The 22,527-nt window shown below is 36.1% G+C and overlaps 1 protein-coding gene across 2 annotated transcripts in view; it reads left to right on the forward strand.

Annotated features, from left to right (window-relative positions):
* ANKRD50 (ankyrin repeat domain 50) overlaps positions 1–21,618 on the forward strand; it is a 32,668-nt gene extending 11,050 nt beyond the window's left edge. Inside the window, exons 1-4 of one of the 2 annotated variants that reach the window (XM_043568903.1) lie at positions 9,423–9,952; positions 11,238–11,467; positions 13,356–16,906; positions 18,505–21,618. In XM_043568903.1, coding sequence (XP_043424838.1) covers positions 11,263–11,467; positions 13,356–16,903 — 3,753 coding nt within the window. In that variant the 5' untranslated portion in view covers positions 9,423–9,952; positions 11,238–11,262 and the 3' untranslated portion in view covers positions 16,904–16,906; positions 18,505–21,618. Of the gene's footprint in view, positions 1–9,422; positions 9,953–11,237; positions 11,468–13,355; positions 16,907–18,504 lie in introns of those variants that run through there. The other variant, XM_043568893.1, reaches the window with a different exon arrangement.
* The last annotated feature ends 909 nt before the right edge of the window (positions 21,619–22,527 follow it).

Raw genomic sequence — 22,527 nt, forward strand, 5'->3', positions numbered from 1 at the left:
AAATCAATTTGTCTTTCATGTTATTCTAATCTCAGAAATATTCTAATGTTATTTTTTTCTACTGTATATGTGTATAGTTAAGTATAATCATTGGTAAAAAGATAGGATTTTAAATGCTTATGTAATTGCTTAATAAAAATAAGTATTAATTAAGAGAACTAATTATACGTTACTTGTGGCTATCTAGAAGAACGATTTGGAGCTTTCCAGAAACTACTGACTTTTTACAGTTATGACTCATGATTTGAATACATGGAAACTGTGGTAGATTGAATTATTTGTTTTTGTTCTTCATCTCTCCGTGTATTCTTGGTCTTTGCCATATGATATTGGAAGTCCTTCTACTAGAGGAGAAGTATACTTCTCTGCCTTTTTCTGTTTGGGTCAACCATGTCATTTGCTTTGGCCAGTGGGATGTCAGTAGACAGGATCCAAACAGAGGCTTAAAATGTGCACGAGTAGTTGGGCTTATCCTCTTTGCTTCTAGCATCACCATGAGAATGACACGCCTTGGTTAGCTTCTTGGCTCAAGAAGATGAGAGAGATGTGGAACCAATGATATGCCACTGTTGTAAAAATTGCTAACAATAAAAAAACTAAGGAAATAATATTTCATATCGAAACCCATAATTTTCTTCAAAAATTTAGGAATCATCATTGGTTCCTCAGTTTCACTCATTCACTACACTCAATCCATTAGCTACTTTTGTTTTATTTCAATGATAAAAGTACCTTCGCTTCTCTGCATCCCCATTGCTGCTACTCCTATTCTTTCTTGCCTAGCTTGCTGCAGTCGCCTCCCAAAATGGTCTTCCTGTTGCTATTATTGTCCCTCTTATCTTTACAAAGTGTTAAAGTATCAGGTCTTATTAGTTACCTGCTTAAAACCTGCCAGTGGCTTCTGACTACCTTAAGAATAAAATCTAAGCTTTACATGGTCCAGTCTTTGCCTACCCTTTGACCTCAGCTTGTATCACTTTCATCCTTGCTCATTGTTCTGCATCCACATCATTACCCTTATCATGTTTTGAAATAGGTGACATTCCAGCCAGCAGATTTTTATATGGCTACTTGTCTGGTATCACTTAGGTGCCAGCCTTAATATTACCTCCTCAGCCTTTCCTTTCCATCAAGTCTTTGAGACATCTCCCCACCCAGTCAGTTTCTTAAATCAGATCCTCCCACTTTGTTTTCTTTATTTCTTAATTTTCAGTGTCTAGCATGATCTGAAGTTATTTTGCTTCATGTGTTTACTTTGACTTTCTGCCTACCTACTGGAATGAGCAGACTACCTACCTGACTTGTTCCCTTTATATCTCCAGAACATAGACTATAGAAGACAGTAACTATTTCTTGAATTGAGGGAATAACTATGTTTTAATTTAAAAACATCATAAATTTGGTCACATTTATAATTTGTGTTGCTCTAACCACATTCCGTTTGAAATAGTACATGTTTTTCTGCAGAGTGATTTATACATATAGATTATATAGTTATTAATGACAGAGATCCATTTGAACCAGTATTTTTTAATTTTGTTTGTTGTTTCTTACAATGCATGCTAAAATTAATTTTTATAAAATGGAAAACTTTTTAGCGGCATCCGATTTATATTCTATAATGTGAATCATGAGGTCACATTTTGCCTATCTTCTATAAATCCCTAGTTTCTTCTGTGTTTCATAGTTTAATTCCTATAAATCTTTCTGAGATTATCATTTAAAATTTATATTCATTAGAAAAGAGAAAAAATGTTTGTAGCTTAAATCTCAGTTATGATGTTTATTAATTGCTACTTTAGCGAGAGAAACAACTCGCACACCATAGACTTCACAGGAATTGAAACATAAAAGTTAATGACACCAAGTACAAGAAATGGTTGCAGAAAAAGAATTTGTGGAGAAAATGATTGTTCCTATCCCTGAAGTTTATCATTTATACAGGAAAATAAATAAAATAAGAAAACAAATATGCATCTACCTACCTATTTTGCTATATTTACTTTAAATCTAGATTTACTGTTTTGTTTTAAAGAAAAAATAAGGGTGCCTGGGTGGCTCAGTTGAGCCTGCCACTCTTGATCTCAGGGTTGTAGGTTCAATTTCTACGTTGGGTGTAGCGATTACTTAAAAATAAAATCTTAGGGGACATTGGGTGGTTCAGTTAAGCATACAACTCTTGATATCGGCTCAGGTAATGATCTCACAATTTGTGAGATCGAGCCCCGTGTTGGGCTCAGCGCTGACAGAACTGGATCCTGCTTGAGATTCTCTCTCCCTATCTGCCCCTCCCCCTGCACAGACTCCCTCTCTGTCTCAAAATAAATAATTAAACATTAAAAAAAAAATCTACATTTGAATCTTCCCTGGTATCCCTTGCTAATTTTGACCTACTCACACCCATAAGATGACCCCTCTTATGGAAGCTGAGTGGCTCATTTCAGTTAAGCGTCTACTTCGGCTCAGGTCATGATCTCACAACTCTTGAGTTCAAACCCCATTTTGGGGCTCTGTGCTGACAGCTCAGCCTGGAGCCTACTTCAGATTTTGTCTCCAGCTCTCTCTGTCCCTCGTCTGCTCACGCACTGTCTTTCCCTCCCTCTCTCTCTCTCTCTCAAATATTAATAAACATTTAAAAAAATTGAAATTTGAACTAATAAAATTTTAAAATAATGTATTAATAAATATTTAATAATAAATTCATTACATATGAACATAAGTAACATTTTAATGACAGAATGAATATTGTCAAAAAAAACCAAAAAGTACACAAAGTTAAAAGAACATTGTTTTACCTTTTTTTCAAATCTTTTTAATATTAGGCTTAATATATTGGATTATCATCTCTGCTTTTGAATGCAGCCTCTGGAAAACTCCACTCTATCCTTGAGAGAGAACTACAATGAAAAAGCAAATCACATCTTAGTTTTATTCTGACTCTGAAATGCTCTAGGGTATAGGATACCCTTAGGGACCCTCACACCACACTTTGAAAACCACTGTTCTATATAAATGGTGTTGTGTTGCTAGCAGATTCTGTAATGTTTTCTGTGTAACATTTTTTTTTACATTGTTCGTGTTGTTACATGTTCTATATGATTCATCTTCACTACTATATAATATATAATTCCAGTCTGTATAATTCACTTGTTGTTGTCATGTTGATACTCATTTAAGATGTATTTAGCATTTTAACTTTTATGAAACAGTACTGCTGGGCTCCTGGGTAGCTCAGTCAGTTGAGCGTCTGACTCTTGATTTCCGCTCAGATCACGATCCCAGAGTCCTGGGGTTGAGTTCCAAGATAGTCTCTGTGCTGAGCTCGAAGCTTGCTTAAGATTCTCTCTTTTTCCCCTGTGCCCCTCCCCTCCCCCCCACTCTCTAAAACAAGCAAACAAACAAAAAACCACAGTGCTGCTAAGAACATTCTTGGATACTCTCTTGGACATATACTAGGAGGAAAGTAGCAAAGGGTAACTCCAAATTGCATAGTTAGAAGTGAAATTTGGAATCATAGGGTATGTATATTCATCTTCAGCTCTGTGAGATAGCACTAAAGCTTTGACATTGTATCAGTTTGTCCTCATAGATGTGTGTGCTGTATTGTCATTGTTCTTTGTGTTTTAGAAAGCAAATGTGAAATGATGACTTACTATTTTAAACATCTTTGATCCTTTGGCACTTGTCATTTTGTCTGTGAAAATTTTGTTTTGAAATGTAAAGAGTGAGTATTTTTTAGTTATTTCCTTTATGTTTTACCTTTTTGGGGTCTTAATATTTAAAAACGCGTTCTCTACCTGGTTGTTCTACTGGCATTTGTTGAGTGGCATGTGTTTCACTATTAATCTATAATACCACTGTGAGATACACATACATACATATGTATTTCTGAGTTCTTTTACATTGGTCTATTCATTCATTCATTCATTCATTTATCAATTATATATTGATGCTCGGAATGTACCAGATGCCATACTGGTATATGTTAGTAAGTAAAAATGGAAATGTCAAACGTGTTTATTGAGCTTACATTTTGAGGGTTGGAGTACGTGGCTGGCAGAAAATAAAATGTTAACAATATATAGCATATCTATTGGCAATAAATACTGTATGGAAGATCAAGCTAGAGTAAGGAGGAGAGTAGTGATGTACTGGGTAGGTTGTGGGAGAAGAATTATTATTTTATATGGGGGAGATTAAGATATTGTGAAGGAAGTTTCTGACAAGAATTTCCAGACTGAGGAAGTACTAAGTGAAAAGTCCTGAGGTGGGAGTTGGCTTAATATAATCCAAGAAAAAAACAGGATTTTTTTTGGAGAGCCTGTGTGGCTAGAACAGAGTGAACAAAGGAGTATGTGTAGGAGACAGGTAGAGAAATAGGATTCATACAATGTATGCACTTCGAGGCTATTGTAAGCACATTTATTTTTACTTTCAGTAGATTGGAAGACATCAGGTCTTTCAAACAGAGTAGTAACATCATCTGGTTTAACTGTTTACTTTTTGAGAATTGGGTTGAAGGTGGAAACAAGGGAATCAGTACCTGGCCAGTGCAGTAATGGAGGTAAGAGGCAATGGTGCTTGGATTTGGGTAAAGTGGTTGATTATTTTTAAGATTTAGCTGGTGGCACATTGGATGTGAAGTATGAAAAGGAAAAAAGGATTAAAGGATGATTCTAAAATTTTTGGCCTGAGAAACTGAAAGGATAGGATTGCTTTTTACTGGAAAGAAGAAGACTAAGGTAGGAGCAAGATGAGGATTAGAGGTCTGAAGTTTAGGTTTTAATATGTTCAAGATTAGACAACTAAGCAGAGAAGTGGAGTAAGAAGTTAGACTCACAAGTCTGGATGAAGAAAAGAGGTGCTGACTGTGTATATAAATTTGGTTTCAGGGCATTAATAAACTTACATAAAAAGTGAATGGAAGAAGATCCAAGATACAAATATTGACATATATTTCAAAATTGAAAGGTTGGGAAGCTGTGAAGAAGAGTAGCTAGTGTGGCAGGAGGAGAGAGCCACGTCCTAGGGGAGGAGGTATGGAGTTGGAAGAGCTTCACTTTAGCCTTACAACATCACACAAATAATACAATAAGTTAATTTGAGAATGGGGTAGATGCTACAAAGAAAACAGTCAGATGGAGTCTTTAGAGTAACAGCAGTAAGTGATGATAAAGGCTTCTTAAGACATGGTGATTCGGAAGGTGCCTTTCAGGATTAAACTTTGTGTTGAAACATAAAGGATAAGAAATTTTGCCTGGGGGAATTCTAGTAGGAGGGAGTACCAAATAATCGGCTTCAAAACAAAACAAAACCGAAAGGAGAGTCACATGGCTGGAACAAATGGGAGGATTCAGGAATGGATCCTAAGATTTTGGCCTAAGAAACTAGGGGATGATGAGATACATTAAATGACATGGGGAAGTCAGGTGGGGAAGAACTTATTTTGGGGGTAAATTGAAAGAGGATACGTCTTTAAACATACTAAATTTGAGACGCCTATGGGGCATACACACAGAGATAGATAGCAGACAGTTTGGGAGATTTTTACTTTTGAGTTTAGGGTGAGGTCAGGGCTAGAAAAAATATCTCAACATTTTTAAAGCCATAGATTGGCTTCTGACTTATAGTATGACTGAGTAAGGCATGGAAAATCCACAAAAACAAGAAAGTAAAACAATGAGAGAACTATAAACCAAACCTCAATAAAATGTGGAAGTTAATATCAAATTGAGATGCAGACAAAACTGGCAGAACGTTTATTCTTTAAAATAAGTGTGTACTCTGAATATCATCAAGAGTATAGAGGCTCTTTTTTTGAACCATGGAGACAGGTTACAGACTTATGCTGGAAGTTCCCCTGGACCCAATTAGGCAGAAAGGAAGAACAAAGAAGGCAGGGAAGAAGGAGTCAAACATTTGGGGGGTAGTCCGGGAGGGGTTTGTGGTGAGAAATCCTGCCTTATATATATCCCCACAGCTTCTGATCTTAATTGGCTGGGGAGAAGTAGAAGCTCAAAGAAATTTTTCATGCTTATAGCTCTGAGTCATAAGGAGAATTCTTACAAGCCTGGACCTTGGATACACTAACCTGCAACTGCTGGTCCAGAGGGAACTTAATCTTATTGAAGAGCTGTCGTAGATATATAAAAATGTATCTCAAGAACAAAAGGAGGAAGGAACACAGGAAACACCAGAAAAATGTTGCCCTGGAACAAAAAGAAATCTGTGGCCAAATATATTGCCTTAAATGAAAATGTAATTAATAAGCAATTGCCTGAGTTAAACAATTGCATGAAACAGAAATAAAAGTGCTTGGAGAAGAGATGGTGAGACAACAGGAGGAGATGAAACATGCCCAAAATGTATATGAAAGCTTACTCTGTGAAAAGAGATATTTCCAATCACTAGGAGAAAGATAATTTCATAAATAGTTTTGGGATAACTGTGGAGCCATGTGGGGAAAAAAAATGTTTAGGAACCATAGTTCACGTCTTTATGCCAAAATTAATTTGATTTAAAAAATAAAATTAGGGGCGCCTGGGAGGCTCAGTTGGTTGAACGACCAACTTCGGCTCAGGTCACGATCTCGTGGTTTGCAGATTCGAGCCCCACGTCGGGCTCTGTGCTGGCAGCTGGAGCCTGAAACCTGCTTCTGATTCTGTGTCTCCCTCTGTCTCTGCCCCTCCCCTGTGCATGCTGTGTCTCTCTCTGTCTCAGAAATAAATAAACATTAAAATAAATAAATAAGTAAATAAATAATAAAATTAAACGTTCAAAGCTTTTGAAGAAAACATGAGGAAATGTTTTTTAAGCTGAACGTTGGGAAGTCCCTTCAAAAATGTGACATAGAACTCAAAAGTCATAAGAGAAAAAAAATTAATTTTGATGTACATAAAAAAAAAGAAACTGCATGCTAAAAAAACCTTAAAAAGTCAAAAATAAAAATAACAAATGGTGGAAAAATTAACAACAATGTATTTTCTCTATCCTAAAGAGTACCAAGAAGAGAAAAATTGATAATCTTTTTTAAAGAAAAAAAGAAATATGACTCCTAGGCATATGTAAATGTGATAGGCTCATGAGAAACAAATGTAAATTAAAACTATAATGGTGCCATTTTTATGTATCTGTGGAAGAAGTAAATAGGCATTCTTACACAGCTGTTGGGAATGTATATTTATATAATTTTTAAGGAGAGTATTTTGTCAGTTACTACCAAAGTAACACAGATATGCCCTTAACCTAGCAACTGTAATCCTAGTAATATATCTTACGGATATACACATTGCAAAACATTGCAGCTTAACACGTTGCAAAATGATATGTATAAGAACAAGGTAGGTTTCAACTGAACTATATCAATAATCACATTAAATGTAAATGGTAAATATCCTAATTAGTTTGATAAAAATATGAGATCTAACTATATGTTGGCCACAACAAATATACCTTGTATATAAAGAGACACATAGTTAAATGAAAAAGAATGAGAAAATACATACCATGCTAACCCTGATCAAAAGAAAAGACTTGTATAGCTACATTAATGTCAGGTGATGTGAATTCTGAAGAAAAGAATATTACCAGGATAAAAGAGGATCTTTCGTACTGACATAGGGGTCAATTTCTCAAGGATATAACAATCATAATAATTGTTTATTACTATAATAACAAAGCTTCAACATATCAAAAACTGATAGAATTGCAAGAGCACATAGACAAGCCACATTTATGTCCTGATATTTTAACACTCCCCTTTCAATAATGATAGAGCAAATAAACAGCAGATCAGCGAGTACATAGAACAGTTGAAAAATACTATCACCAAATTGACCTGACATTGGTAGAACAGTCTACCCAACAATAGCAGACAGTACACTTTCTTTTCAAGTGCCCATAAACCATTTAGTAAGATAGATATATTCTGGGCCACAAAACAAATCTTAATAAATTGAAGGGTACGTAAGTTATACAGAGTATGTTATCTCATCACAATTGAATTGAATAATGATAACACAATAACATAAAAAACCTAAGAAATCCCCAGATATTTGAAAGCTGTACAACCCACTTCTAAATAACCTATAATTTAAAGAAGGAATCAAAGGGAAATTATTTTGAACTAAATGGTATTGGAAATAGTAGGGAATTCATAACATTAAGGGATTATTATTAGAAGGAAAGTGTGAGGGGCACCTGGGTGGCTCAGTCAGTTAAGCATTGGACTTTGGCTTAGGTCATGATTTCATGGTTTGTGAGTTTGATTCAGTCCTGCATTGGGCTCTGTGTTGATAGCTCAGAGCCTGGAGCCTGCTTCGGATTCTGTGTCTTCCCCTCTCTTTCTGCCCCTCCCCCATTTGCGCACGCTCTCTCTCTCAAAAATAAACAAACATTTAAAAAAAAACTAAAAAAAGAAGAAAAGTATGAAACAATTATTTTAGTTTCCAAGAAACTAAGCAAAGAAAAGCAAACAATCCGGAGTAAGTAAAAGCAATAAAATCATCAATTTCACCCACCAGATTTCCTTCAACTCTGTTTTAATATTTGCTGTTAAGTATAATCAGTAGACCCTAGTAGATGAGAGTGTAGACTAATGTGACTGACTGCCTTGGTTTGCCCAGGACTGGGGGTGGGGAGTGGGGATGAAGGGCAGCTAGTTTCTAGGACTCCGTGCTTAAAACTTGGGAAGTCCTAGGCAAACCAGGATGAAGGGTCCATCCTTACATAAGTTCTGGAGTCACAGCTTGGACTTGAATTCCTTTCTTTAACTTTGGATAAATGACTTATCTTCATGTGCCTTGATTTCCTTATCTGGAAATTGGTATTATGATAGTACTCATCTTAAGTTTATGTGAGAATAAAATGAGTTAATTGGTATGTAAAATACTTAAAGCATATAAAACACTGAATTAAAGTTAGAAGTGGTCCCCCTGCTTCTCCCCTTGCCCCAACGTTTTTTATAAGCAGTGGTCTCCGATCTCACTCTTTTCTTCTACTACCTGCTTCAGGCTTTCCTTCAAATGTAGCCAGTTATCTTTCTAAACAGAGATATAAATGTATCAATTTCCTGTCTAAAATATTTCAGTTGACTCCTTAGTACCCTTAGGTCAAGCCCAAATTTCATAACGTTTATAAAACACAGTATTTACTCATTTTCCTAACTCTTCTCTTCCAGACTTTGTTCACAAGTCTTTCTTTTCTTCAAGATAAATGTGCTGTTGCCTAACTAGATTTTTTTTTTTTTTTTTTTTTTTTTTTGTCTTATGTGTTGTCTTTACCCTAGCTCTTTCTGTTGGCTAAGCTTGTTTATTTGGCTTCCCTCCCCCCAACTCCCATCCCTATCAAAAGTAGGTTCTGTGTACTCCCACAGCATTGTGTGTTATTTATCAAGTGGTAATGATTATATAGTACATTAGTATATTATATAGTATAGTATATATATTACTGTAGTACTTGTTTTTCATCAAACTTCTTTGTTCTCATGATAGAGGAAATATGTACAATAAGGTACAATAAATTGTTTTCCCAAATTTAGTATATTCCTGCTACCAAGATTGCTCTGCTTTCCTTTTATTACAGTTTATTGTAAAATTTTCCCAGTTCCTGGAGAATAACTGTTTCTTCAAAACTTAACTCATCTTGAGCACCTAATATTTGAATATTTCTCTGCCATTCTCTGCCTTTCCTGTCTACCCGTCTTGAGTTGGTCATTTCTTATCTACCACATTAGTAATTTTACTGCTTTTTTATCATAGCACTGAGTATACTGCATTGAAGTTATTTGTTTTCCATTCTAGAGTACAACAATGTCAAGTCTTCATTTAGGATCTACTATGGGCACAGCACTATGCTAAGTCCTGGGGTACATTCATGAGCAAAACTGACATAGTCCTTGTGTCTTGATGCTCACAGTATAAAGGAAGAAATAAAAATTAATGGCATTAAATTAGTAAGTATAACATTGCAAATTTGACACTGCTACGAAAGAGAAATATTTAATACAATGAAAGCATACTATAGGGATTCAACCTTTGGAAAGTGACTCTCAAGCTTACAATTAAAGATTAAGGAGGAGTTAATTACATGAAGAGAGAAAAGAAGCACATTTCTGGCAGAGAAAACTGCTAATGAAAAGGTCCTTGTGTAATTGTATCTAATAAAAGTTATTGAAAGAAGGCTAGTGTGGCTGGAGTAATATTCTAAAAAGGTTGCTTTGGCTGCAGCAGGAACTCTGGGGAAGTGGTTGGAAACATGTAACATACAGAACATACAAGTGATTGTGGCAGTCCAGGTGAGAGAAATGATGTTACAGACTGAGGTGGGTTTGAGAGACATTTCTAAAGAAATGTTGGTACGACGAGGTGATAAAAACGATCGTGGTTGCTATAGGATTGAAAGTTTAAGAAGAGAGTTGTAGAAAGGATTATCTGTAAATTTTTGGTATTCATAACTATATGGATCATGTCCTTTTCACTATTGTATTTTTCAGTGCCTTATTCACCACATGACATGCTCAAGTAAACATTTGAAGAAAATGAATGAGCATTGTTTCAGTTATGAAAAAGTTATATTCAATTGCTATGTAAATTTTGAGTAGGAAATGCATTGTTCTGTGGAATCAAACCTAGAAATTTGCTCTTTACATTGAAATTTGAACATATATCAAATGGGACCTAGGTTATAGTAATTTATCTTTATACGATCTTTTAAAATAAAATGTATATGTGACAAGCTAGTATAGCCTGCAGTCATTTTGTAAGAGAAATGATGATAAAACATTTCTAAATTCTGTAGGACCCTTGGTATTTTCTTTTTGTTAAAGTGATCCCCAAAGTTGTTTTCTTTTTCCTTTGCAACACATTTTAACTTGGTTATAAGCAACTCAAGCTTTTTATTGGTGATTTAAAAAATCAGGAAAGGAGTATTGAAATCTAGTTTCCTAAAGTTCCTACTATCCTTCCCCTTAATTATGCTGACTTACTAATACACACATACACACACACACACTCATGCACACCCTTTATTGTGGAAAATTTTGTTACTGAAAATGTGAACTATTTGGGACTAGTATTCTTAAAGTAAGGAACTGAAACTTACACAATATTTTTATTCTAAAACCTAAATTTATTTCTTCTTAAAACATTTATAATCTATATTACTAATATTTGAATGATAAATCTTAATAACATTGTAGCCAGTAATATTGAGAATGCTCATACAGATGTATTTTACAGGTGTGTTCTACTCCCTCTTTTGGGAATGAAGCCTCCCCAACAAAGCCTGTATCTACTTGTTGACTCTGTGGATGAAGGGTGTAACATTACCGAAGGTGAACAAACATCTACCAGCTTATCTGGAACTGTCGCGGAGCTCTTAGCTGGTCACCATGAGTTCTTTCCACCATGGCTATTGCTTCTGTGTTCTGCCCGAAAACAGAGTAAGGCTGTTACTAAAATGTTTACTGGTAAGTGTAATTAATGCCTTGTGTGTACTTTCTGTGTGTTAATAATCTGTTTCTAAACCGTGTGTCATGTCTTCTAAACTATCTGTTGGCATTTGGTGCAAATGCCACATCGATTTAGTATTTCTGTTTTTTTTTGTTGTTGTTGTTCAGTTATTTCCCAGCCCTCTTTGTCACCAATATTATTATTCTAAATCATATTTTTACCTTTATTCCTCTAGATTGACTTTAATAGCATACTTTTAAAAATTGGAACTATTAATGATATAAACCAAAGAATTATTGTTTGGCTAAAACTTTTAATTTAGGAGAAGTTTGAAATATACACTTTCTTTCCATCCATGAACATAGCATATTTTTTCTTTATTCAACTTTTTTTCTTAGATCTTTTTTCAGTTTTCCTTGTATATGTCCTATACATTTCTTTCTGCTTTTTGCTAATGTTTTAAGTTGAAATATATGGGTTTTGAATTGAAATGTATGTATTCAGAATTGAATTTGCGAGTATGTCACTACAGGGAAGGAACATTAAGAGTTTTACTGGCTCTAAGTAAGTTTCATCTACTCATATCTGAGGATTTAACAGAACTAGTCCCTGTTCTCACAAGTTCTTCAGGATAATAAATAATTGCAGTGAACATCAGTTTATAATATTGGCACACATCCTATCACTGTCATTCTGTCACCAGCACTGAGAAGTTCCATCCCTAAGAAATATTTTCAGTAAGAATACACAAGTGGTTCAACAGACACATGGTCCAACATTTCAGTAAATCATGTTTTTATTCCCCTAAAAATTTTGAGCATTTTTCAGCCTTTTCTTATAAAAAAAATGGCTAAAAGTGTTGTGATACCAATGTATTAAATTGTGCGTATTCATACTAAGGGAATTGCATGTATAGGGATTAGAAGTTGCAATTTTAAAAAAGCAATTATTTTCAGTAACTTTAACTCAGGATATTCAGATTACTGATTAACAGATATTCTTAGTTCTCTTTCAGTGAACAGATAACTATCATGAATGATGAACTTTATAATTTATTCTATCCAGGAGCACCTGGATGGCTCAGTCACTTAAGTGTCAGACTCTTGATTTCTGCTCAGGGCATGGTCTCATGATTCATGGGTTCAAGCCCTGCATCGGGCTCTGCATTGACAGCACAAAGCGTGCTTGGGACTCTCTCTGTCCCACCTCCATGTGTGCATGTCTCTCTCAAAAATCAATAAGTATTTAAAAAAAATTTATTCTATCTAAATTCATATTATGAAGCATTTAGAGGTGAAAGAGCTTTATTTTCCAAATCATAAGCATTTTATATGTATTATTTATGAAAGTACATTTACAGTGGTAATTTAAAGGCAGTGACAGGTGATACTCTAATTGGATGTAAATATTCAGTCCCATAAGTAAAGCTAGCGTATATTCAGGTATGTGGATGGAAATATATACATTTTTCATGTGAAAAAATCAGCTTATAAAAACAAACAAGTATTGTTGGTTTTGTCTGGCAACTTTTTTTCCTGGTCATTTGGGACTTCAGAAAATCTCACCAAGGTGCTTTTATGGATACGCATGTAAGACTGTCCTAATGCTGAGTTTAGTACCCCTTATCACTAAAGTTGAGCGGAGCTCTGAGCCACTAAAAGAATAAGAAACAGTTGCATTCGTAGACAGAAAAATGAAATAATAATTTATCTACCTTTAATGTGTTTACAGAGGGAAAAGAGAACTGATTTGTATACTCATAGGTGTTAATTTATTGGTATTAATTGATTTGTTATCTATTTATTTGCTTATTAGTTTATTATGAATTGAAGATATCCTCTTTGAATATATGGCAACTTCTGTGATCATTTTCAACTGATGACACCGACTGTTTTCTCTCTGTAGGTTTTCGAAAAATAAGTTTAGATGACCTTCGGAAAGCATACATCGTTAAGGATGTTCAGCAGTACATCCTTCATCGTTTAGATCAAGAAGAAGCTTTGCGACAACATCTCACTAAAGAAACTGCAGAGATGTTAAATCAACTTCACATTAAAAGCAGTGGATGCTTTCTTTATCTAGAACGAGTTCTAGACGGAGTTGTAGAAAATTTTATTATGTTAAGAGAGATTCGTGACATCCCAGGAACTCTTAATGGTCTGTATCTCTGGCTGTGTCAGAGACTTTTTGTAAGAAAACAGTTTGCAAAAGTCCAGCCCATTTTGAATGTGATTCTTGCAGCCTGCCGGCCTTTGACCATAACAGAATTGTATCATGCAGTCTGGACTAAAAATATGTCATTAACCTTGGAAGACTTTCAACGTAAGTTAGATGTCCTCTCCAAACTTCTTGTTGATGGACTAGGAAATACTAAAATACTGTTTCACTATAGTTTTGCAGAGTGGCTTCTGGATGTGAAACACTGCACTCAGAAGTATTTATGTAATGCAGCAGAAGGACACAGAATGTTGGCTATGAGTTATACCTGTCAAGCCAAGAATTTAACACCATTGGAAGCACAAGAATTTGCATTGCATTTAATTAATTCAAACTTGCAGTTAGAGACAGCTGAGTTAGCTCTCTGGATGATATGGAATGGTACACCTGTCAGAGATTCTCTGTCTACTTTAATACCCAAGGAACAAGAAGTGCTACAGCTGTTGGTTAAAGCTGGTGCGCACGTCAACAGTGAAGATGACCGCACATCATGCATAGTCCGACAAGCCTTAGAAAGAGAGGATTCCATTCGGACATTATTAGATAATGGAGCTTCAGTAAATCAATGTGATTCAAATGGGAGAACATTATTGGCTAATGCTGCATACAGTGGCAATCTTGATGTCGTGAATTTACTTGTCTCCAGGGGAGCAGATTTAGAGATAGAAGATGCTCATGGACATACACCACTTACCCTAGCTGCTAGACAAGGACATACCAAGGTGGTTAATTGTTTGATTGGGTGTGGAGCAAACATTAATCATACTGATCAAGATGGTTGGACAGCATTAAGATCTGCTGCTTGGGGTGGCCATACGGAGGTAGTTTCTGCACTACTTTATGCTGGCGTAAAAGTGGATTGTGCAGATGCTGATAGCCGAACAGCCTTGAGAGCAGCAGCGTGGGGAGGTCACGAGGATATTGTACTGAATTTGCTACAACATGGTGCTGAAGTCAACAAAGCTGATAATGAAGGTCGAACTGCATTGATAGCAGCAGCCTACATGGGACATAGAGAAATTGTGGAACACCTGCTGGACCACGGAGCAGAAGTGAATCATGAGGATGTCGACGGCAGGACCGCTCTCTCTGTAGCTGCACTTTGTGTGCCTGCAAGTAAAGGACATGCATCGGTTGTCAGTCTTTTAATTGACCGAGGTGCTGAAGTAGATCATTGTGATAAAGATGGCATGACTCCGTTGCTGGTAGCTGCTTATGAAGGACATGTCGATGTGGTTGACTTGCTTCTAGAAGGGGGAGCAGATGTAGACCATACAGATAACAACGGTCGCACACCCCTCCTAGCAGCAGCTTCTATGGGCCATGCGTCAGTTGTAAACACACTTTTGTTTTGGGGTGCAGCAGTGGATAGCATTGACAGCGAGGGCAGGACAGTCCTCAGCATAGCTTCAGCCCAAGGAAATGTGGAGGTTGTACGTACCCTACTGGATAGAGGGTTAGATGAAAATCACAGAGATGATGCTGGATGGACACCTTTGCATATGGCAGCTTTTGAAGGTCACAGATTAATATGTGAAGCACTTATTGAACAAGGTGCTAGAACAAATGAGATCGATAACGATGGACGAATACCTTTCATATTAGCTTCGCAAGAGGGTCATTATGATTGTGTTCAAATCTTATTGGAAAATAAATCCAACGTTGATCAGAGAGGTTATGATGGAAGAAATGCGCTGCGTGTTGCTGCGTTAGAAGGGCATAGGGACATTGTGGAATTACTTTTTAGCCACGGAGCTGACGTTAACTACAAAGATGCTGATGGTAGGCCTACACTTTATATTTTGGCCTTAGAAAACCAACTTACGATGGCTGAGTATTTTTTAGAAAACGGTGCAAATGTAGAAGCAAGCGATGCCGAAGGAAGGACAGCACTTCATGTTTCCTGCTGGCAAGGCCATTTGGAAATGGTGCAGGTTCTGATAACCTACCATGCTGACATCAACGCTGCAGACAATGAAAAGCGGTCTGCCTTGCAGTCTGCAGCTTGGCAGGGCCACGTAAAAGTGGTGCAGCTTCTGATTGAGCATGGTGCCATAGTTGACCATACGTGCAATCAAGGTGCGACTGCCCTCTGTATTGCAGCCCAGGAAGGGCACATTGATGTTGTGCAGGTTTTGTTAGAGCACGGTGCTGATCCAAACCATGCCGATCAATTCGGACGCACTGCTATGCGGGTTGCAGCCAAAAACGGACATTCTCAAATAATTAAATTATTAGAAAAATATGGTGCATCTACTTTGAATGGCTGTTCCCCGTCTCCTGTTCATACAATGGAGCAAAAACCTCTACAATCGGCGTCTTCAAAAATGCAGTCATTAACAATTAAATCAAATAGTTCTGGCAGTACTGGTGGAGGGGATGTGCAGCCTTCACTGCGTGGTTTACCTAATGGGCCAGCTCATGCATTCAGTTCTCCTTCGGAATCTCCAGATTCTACAGTCGATCGTCAGAAGTCGTCATTGTCAAATAATTCCCTGAAAAGCTCAAAAAACTCATCTTTGAGAACTACTTCATCTACAGCAACAGCCCAAACAGTGCCAATTGATAGCTTTCATAACCTGTCATTTACAGAACAAATTCAGCAGCATTCATTGCCGCGCAGTAGAAGTCGACAGTCCATCGTTTCCCCGTCTTCCACAACACAGTCCCTGGGACAGAGCCATAATTCACCGAGTAGTGAATTTGAGTGGAGTCAAGTAAAACCCAGTTTGAAGTCAACTAAAACAAATAAAGGGGGGAAGTCAGAAAATTCCAGCAAATCGGGGGCAGCTGGAAAAAAGGCTAAACAAAATAATTCTTCACAGCCAAAGGTTTTAGAGTATGAAATGACTCAGTTTGATAAAAGAGGACCTACAGCCAAATCTGGTACTAGTGCACCCCCTAAACAGACGCCAGCAGAATCTCAGTGCAAAATTATGGTACCTTCAACTCAGCAAGAAATTGGTCGATCTCAACAGCAATTTCTTATTCATCAACAAAGTGGGGAGCAGAAGAAGAGAAATGGAATAATGACAAATCCCAATTACCATCTTCAGAGCAACCAGGTTTTTCTTGGTAGGGTTTCAGTCCCACGGACAATACAAGACAGAGGGCATCAGGAAGTGTTAGAGGGATATCCTTCCTCAGAGACGGAGTTAAGCCTTAAACAAGCCCTGAAGCTTCAGATCGAGGGTTCTGACCCTAGCTTCAACTATAAAAAGGAAACACCATTATAAAAGGTAACATTTCATCAACATAAAGAATAAAATATGAAAAGTATGGTTCCCTCTACTGAGGATACTCTTTTCCCTAATAGTCATGTGGCCAGTTCCCTCGCCTAATCAGTTCAGATGACATCCTCTCAGCAGCACCTTCCCTTAGTGCCCTTGTGATTTTGAATTGCCCCACAACACCAGCATTCTCTTTTTGCCTTTCCTGTTTTTTTTTGTTACCCAAAGAACTTATTATTTCACATACGTTATATATTTATTATTATGTTTATTATTTGTCTCTTCCCAACTACAATATAAGTTCTGTGAAGGTAGGGGTTTTTATCTGTTTGTTCTCTGCTATATTCCATGTACTTGGAATACTGTTTGGACCTACATTAGTTTTTCAGTAAAAATGTATTGAGTAGGTGAATGGATGAATGAATATACTACTTATGAATCTCAGTAAGAATTTCTTCTTACATAGTCATTTCCCTTCTTAGAAATTCTTTGGTGGCAATAGAGGGAGAGGAGAGGACCATTTCTGTAATACTCACTTTTTGGTTTGAATAAGATAGTATATGTAGTGCTTAGTAGATAGGTAGTCAGTGTTAATTTCCTTCCTTTTTCACCCTGGAAAAAGTCAAAGATTTAATCAGCTAAAGGTAATTTTTACTATGGCAGATCTCTTAAGAATCTTCCAAATAAAATTTGCACACACCAGGAAGAGGTGAGGAAAGATGTTAAGTTGGATGTATGCACAAGAGGGTATTTAGAGCCCACTATATTTACACATAAGAATTACATGTTTAAACCTCAAAATAAAATCAGATTTAAATACAAACTTTTTTTTTTCTTTCCACCACAATGGACACTTCACTAATTACATAGGGGAATTTAGTGAGAAAATATATACATAATTTTATATAATAGATACTTTTTCAGAAGCACATCTCTCTCATTAGAGATAAATCCAGTGGTTTCATTAGGAATCTTTGCTATTTTATACTACAAGTATATTTATCCCACTTTGCTTAATCATTTTTCATTCTTTAAAAAAAATGTACTCTTTAGCAAACTGAAATATCCCTTGTCTTTCTGGTTTGTTTTTTCTTCTTTCTTTCTTGCTTTCTTGCTTTCTTTCTTGCTTTCTTGCTTTTTTTTTGTCTTTGGAGACATATTTTAGGTTTTTTTTAGGTGAAACATTATTATAAATTGTAAATTTCCTGTGCTTTCTAATAGTAAACACCCTTCAATCTGAATCGATGGATGACTGGTCAGATCTCATTCCGAAATAATTTGTATAAAGTAGTTAGTTCATTCTCCAATGTGACTTATTTTAAAAATACTTAGTTCTGATGGTACAACCCTCTAACTCTTGTGCTATCTTTTGTAAAGGCAAAGTATACATATATATTACACAGTAAAACACATTAATGAAGGTAAACATTTTGTGGATTCTTTAAAAGTGATTGTAAGTTAAATAATGAATCTCTAATAGATGTGTCCACTTTATGTTTTATATAGTAAATACATAAATATATATAATTATATAGGTCTCAAAACTATATGTAGTTATATAATAAGTATAACGTAGACATTAATTTTTTTTTTAACTTTTGCATTAGTTTCCTATTCTGTGAAACAGAAGACATTGTGATTGGAGTGGTTCTTCAGCTACTGGATGAAAACATAAAATGCCTGTTGATTTGCTGAAAAAAAAAAAGTGAAGAATGTGATATCTGCAGTACAGTTACCTTAATTACTGTCATGTGCCTAAATAGTAAGGCTGCCTTCTCAATGTAACCCTCTGTGCTTAAAAAATTTCATTTTGTGTGCTTTGTATTCACTACATAAGAATAAGCACTTTTTTGAAAAAAATGCAGATGTATACTGCAGTTCCCTGATAAAAGCTGAAAAAAAAATTTGCGTAAAGTATTTTAAGTTAAGATTTGATAAATGTGCATGTGCCATGATCAAATATATACGAAAAGGCAGTGTCCTTTGTATTTATTTTATTTTTTTCTTTTTGTGGCAAATGAAACTTAAGCATATTGTTTCACATTTGCATCGTTGTAGTGTATGGCTTGTTTCTTGTATCTTTAAAAATGTTGCTCAATAAAATAAATCATGCAACTATTTTATGTTCAGTACACCTTCGGCATTGGTTGAAAATGTGTTTCTATTTAATGCCACACTGAAGTGAAAAATGGTTTCTTGACAGATTTTTTGAAAATAATCCTAGTATTTTAGGGAGCTGCTCTAAGTAGTTTAAATATGGATTTCCCAGTAGAATCCTCCTGATCTCTGGCTAAAGATGAAAAAAAGAAAAAGAGAGGAAAGGATGAAAGGGAGAGAGATAGAGGAAAAAACACACTATAGGCAGAACAAAGTTCTGTTTCATTCACTGGGATGCAATTTCACCTTCCACTCGCTTGTCATTCCACCTCCAAGAAGACAGACTATCATTTCTGAGGCATAAAAATTCTCAGGGACAAAGCCATGCCTCAGGGCGTGTGTACGTAGAGGGAGATGCACCTGTCTGAGGGTAGATTTTTGATCCCTGAACAATTCATCGACTACACTTACCTCAACTGTCCAGTTAAGTACAATATAATTTACCAGTGTCGATTTTAATGCTGGCTTTTCTCTCAGTCCTTTCTATCTTATAAATCACTGCATGACCCAAATAGCCCCAACTCAAAAATCAGCGGAATCCATTTTAGTGGTTAATTGGATAAATATTTTTGATGAATGTGTAATATGTGCCGTCCTTCACAGATGACGCCATTAACCTGTCAGTCATAGCACGTGTGTATTTTTTTTTACTGGTACTTGGTAAACGATAGTGATGGATTTGCACTTTTCTGTCCACATACTCTTTCCTGTTTTCTCCTTTGGACAATTGCTCACAGGATAACTGGATGGCAGGGTTAAAGGTGAAGTCTGTGACAAGGAACACAAAGTTGACTGGCTCAGATGACCATCGGACCCACGGCCTGGCCTTCTTGATGGACTCTAAACCAGTGGAGCTGGCTTAGATGGGCCGTGTGTATGTCCGGAAAGGCTGGGATTTATTGTTAAGAAGCCATGGTTCTGAGTCTGATCTTTGAATAAGCCTTGTGAATTTTAGAAAGCCCAGAAATTCTGTTTCCCATGTGCTATTGATAAGAAAGAGAAATGAGGAAAGAGAATTTGGAGATTCAGCACAACAACATTGCCACTACCGGAAAAACAACCTTTAGAAAATGTCTTAGTTAATAACAGAGGTCAGTACTGTCCTCTTCATACATGAAGGGTACATGGGATACATTGTTCACAGGAATAGAAACGTGTGATTAGTTGTGATAAGTGTCTCACTTGAATCTTCGTGTGAGGCTTTTGTTTTTATTTTTTAAAGTCATCAAAACACATTCTGTTTGTGCCATCAGTCATAATCAGGAATAGGAGATAAGGTCAATCGATATTAAGGTGACATGGCAATATTGATAACTCGAATGTGAATGTTTCAAGTATTGAATTTTTGTCCCTATGGGACATTTATTAAATACACTTAATAGGACTCTTGCAAAGTAGCCTTAAAAGTGTTAATGATTCTATTGATAAATATGAATACATACTATTATTAGAACCAATGTTACTCATATCTCAAATACAGTACATTTACATTACTGTAGAAGATGAAGCTCTAATTTCTTATTAGGTGTATTTTTCTTTAGAAAGAGAACCCTGAAAGCTGCCAGTTTTTCTATTAACCTTGAATTATTGGAATTGTATTTATTTAATTTTATTGTTTTTTACAAAAATGCACCTTGTGGCCAAAGGGCAAAGATATGACTCATTACATAAGGGATTTATGTTTTTCAAAGAGCTAAATGTTTTCGTATCCATATTATGTACACTTGAAACAGTTGGTAGGAAGAGAACCTGTTGGAAAAATATGATTTTCAAAAGTAAGTAGTCCTCTGGGTGTTTTTATATTCATTGTGTTTTGGAATAGGACAGAAGAGGTTTTTAGTTAGGATAAGGATGATAAGAGTGCTGGAGATACCCTGCTTTGCCTACTTGTTTCTTTGGGGATTTAACAGCATGACTGAAAACAGCTTTTGCTTCATTAAGAAGAGTAAAAACTAGTCCCCCCAACTTAAAATGCCTAAAGAGCTATTTTAAACATCAAAATGCTTCAATTTTGTAAATCACCTGACGTCACTACACACATATGATGCCGTGTGCTTATAACTTTTTAACATTCCGCCTGTGCCCATTCCCTAAAAGTCATGAGTTGATAATAAGGGAAGCGATTTAAAACAAAAAACAAAAACAACAACAGTAATGAAAAATTAAAATCTGAATGTGTGTAGGAAAGGTTTTGGAAGGAAAACTGACTGGCACTCCGCATACTGCAAGGTGATGCCAGTATCTTTTGTCCTCCTTCCTCACTCCCCACCCCTACTGGAGTCCTTACCAAAAACAAGTCACTACTTAGAAACAGGAGTAGTTTTCTCATTATTGTTTGGCTATGCGAATGTTCGTTTTGCTTAATGTTGCTCCATTTACACTTCTCAGCAAATGTAGTTGCAGACAAATGGTTTCTTTTTATTGTTTCCTTGGTTTGGGGTATGTAAATAGCCTAAAATGTACATTGAATTTCACATTGTAAAAGTTTTATTTTATTCCTTGTATTATATTAAGCAAAAATCCCTATGTATATGAAAGTGCATAATAAATATATTTGCTCTCTAGAGGATATCTTGTTTTAATTTTACCCTTGAACCACCAGAACGTGCATGACATGTTTACAGTAGAAACAACTATTAGTTTTAAGTTGTTAGGTTATTTTAAATAAATACGGAGTACGGAGAAAATGAATTTGGGAACATTCTACCAAAAAAGAAAAAAAGAAAAGAAAAAAACTAAGATGTAAAAACTTCACAGAGGAAGGTAGAAAACCAAAAAGATCTAGACTTTATGTCTCTGAAAAGTTTCTGTAAGGACCTGGTGTTCTTCCCACCCCCCCCCCCCCCCCCCCCCCCGCGACTGATCACCGTGTAACTACTGAACCTCCCCATGTCTGGCTTCATGACTCTGAGGTTGCGTAACCTGATCAGTTGTGTGCATGCGTGCTCCGTGATCATCAGAACAGTATGGCCATCTCACATTTGATATTTTGGAGTTTATTGCAAGTGTGGTCATTCATTTTCTAAATAAATTTCTATGTATTCTTCACTCGGTAAAGTTGAATCGCTTCATGTTCTGCTTTTCCCACCAGAACACAACATCCTGTACATGTACGAGCGTGTGTGTAAATACATACAGTATACTATTCGAAAGAGAGGTTTCTGAAAAGGCCAACTAGGTATTATCTGTCAATTTTATGATAATTACAGAGTTCTGCAGTAATTACCATACATTCTTTCTAAATGTGTTGTATTAATAAGAATCCAACTCAAACTTTTTAATAACAATGCTTAAACACAAATGGGTGATGAACGTAGAAGCATTTTAAAACAGACTGGTTGACTAAAACTTTTATGGAGTTTTCTAGCTGGTGGTCCAAAGACATACCCTGTGAGAACTTGGCAATGACTAAGGTTTCCATTCCTTTGCCCTAGTAGTTGGAAGGATTCCAACTAATAATGATATACACTCTG

The sequence above is a fragment of the Prionailurus bengalensis genome, chromosome B1 (assembly GCF_016509475.1).
Source record: "Prionailurus bengalensis isolate Pbe53 chromosome B1, Fcat_Pben_1.1_paternal_pri, whole genome shotgun sequence".
NCBI lineage: Eukaryota > Metazoa > Chordata > Mammalia > Carnivora > Felidae > Prionailurus > Prionailurus bengalensis.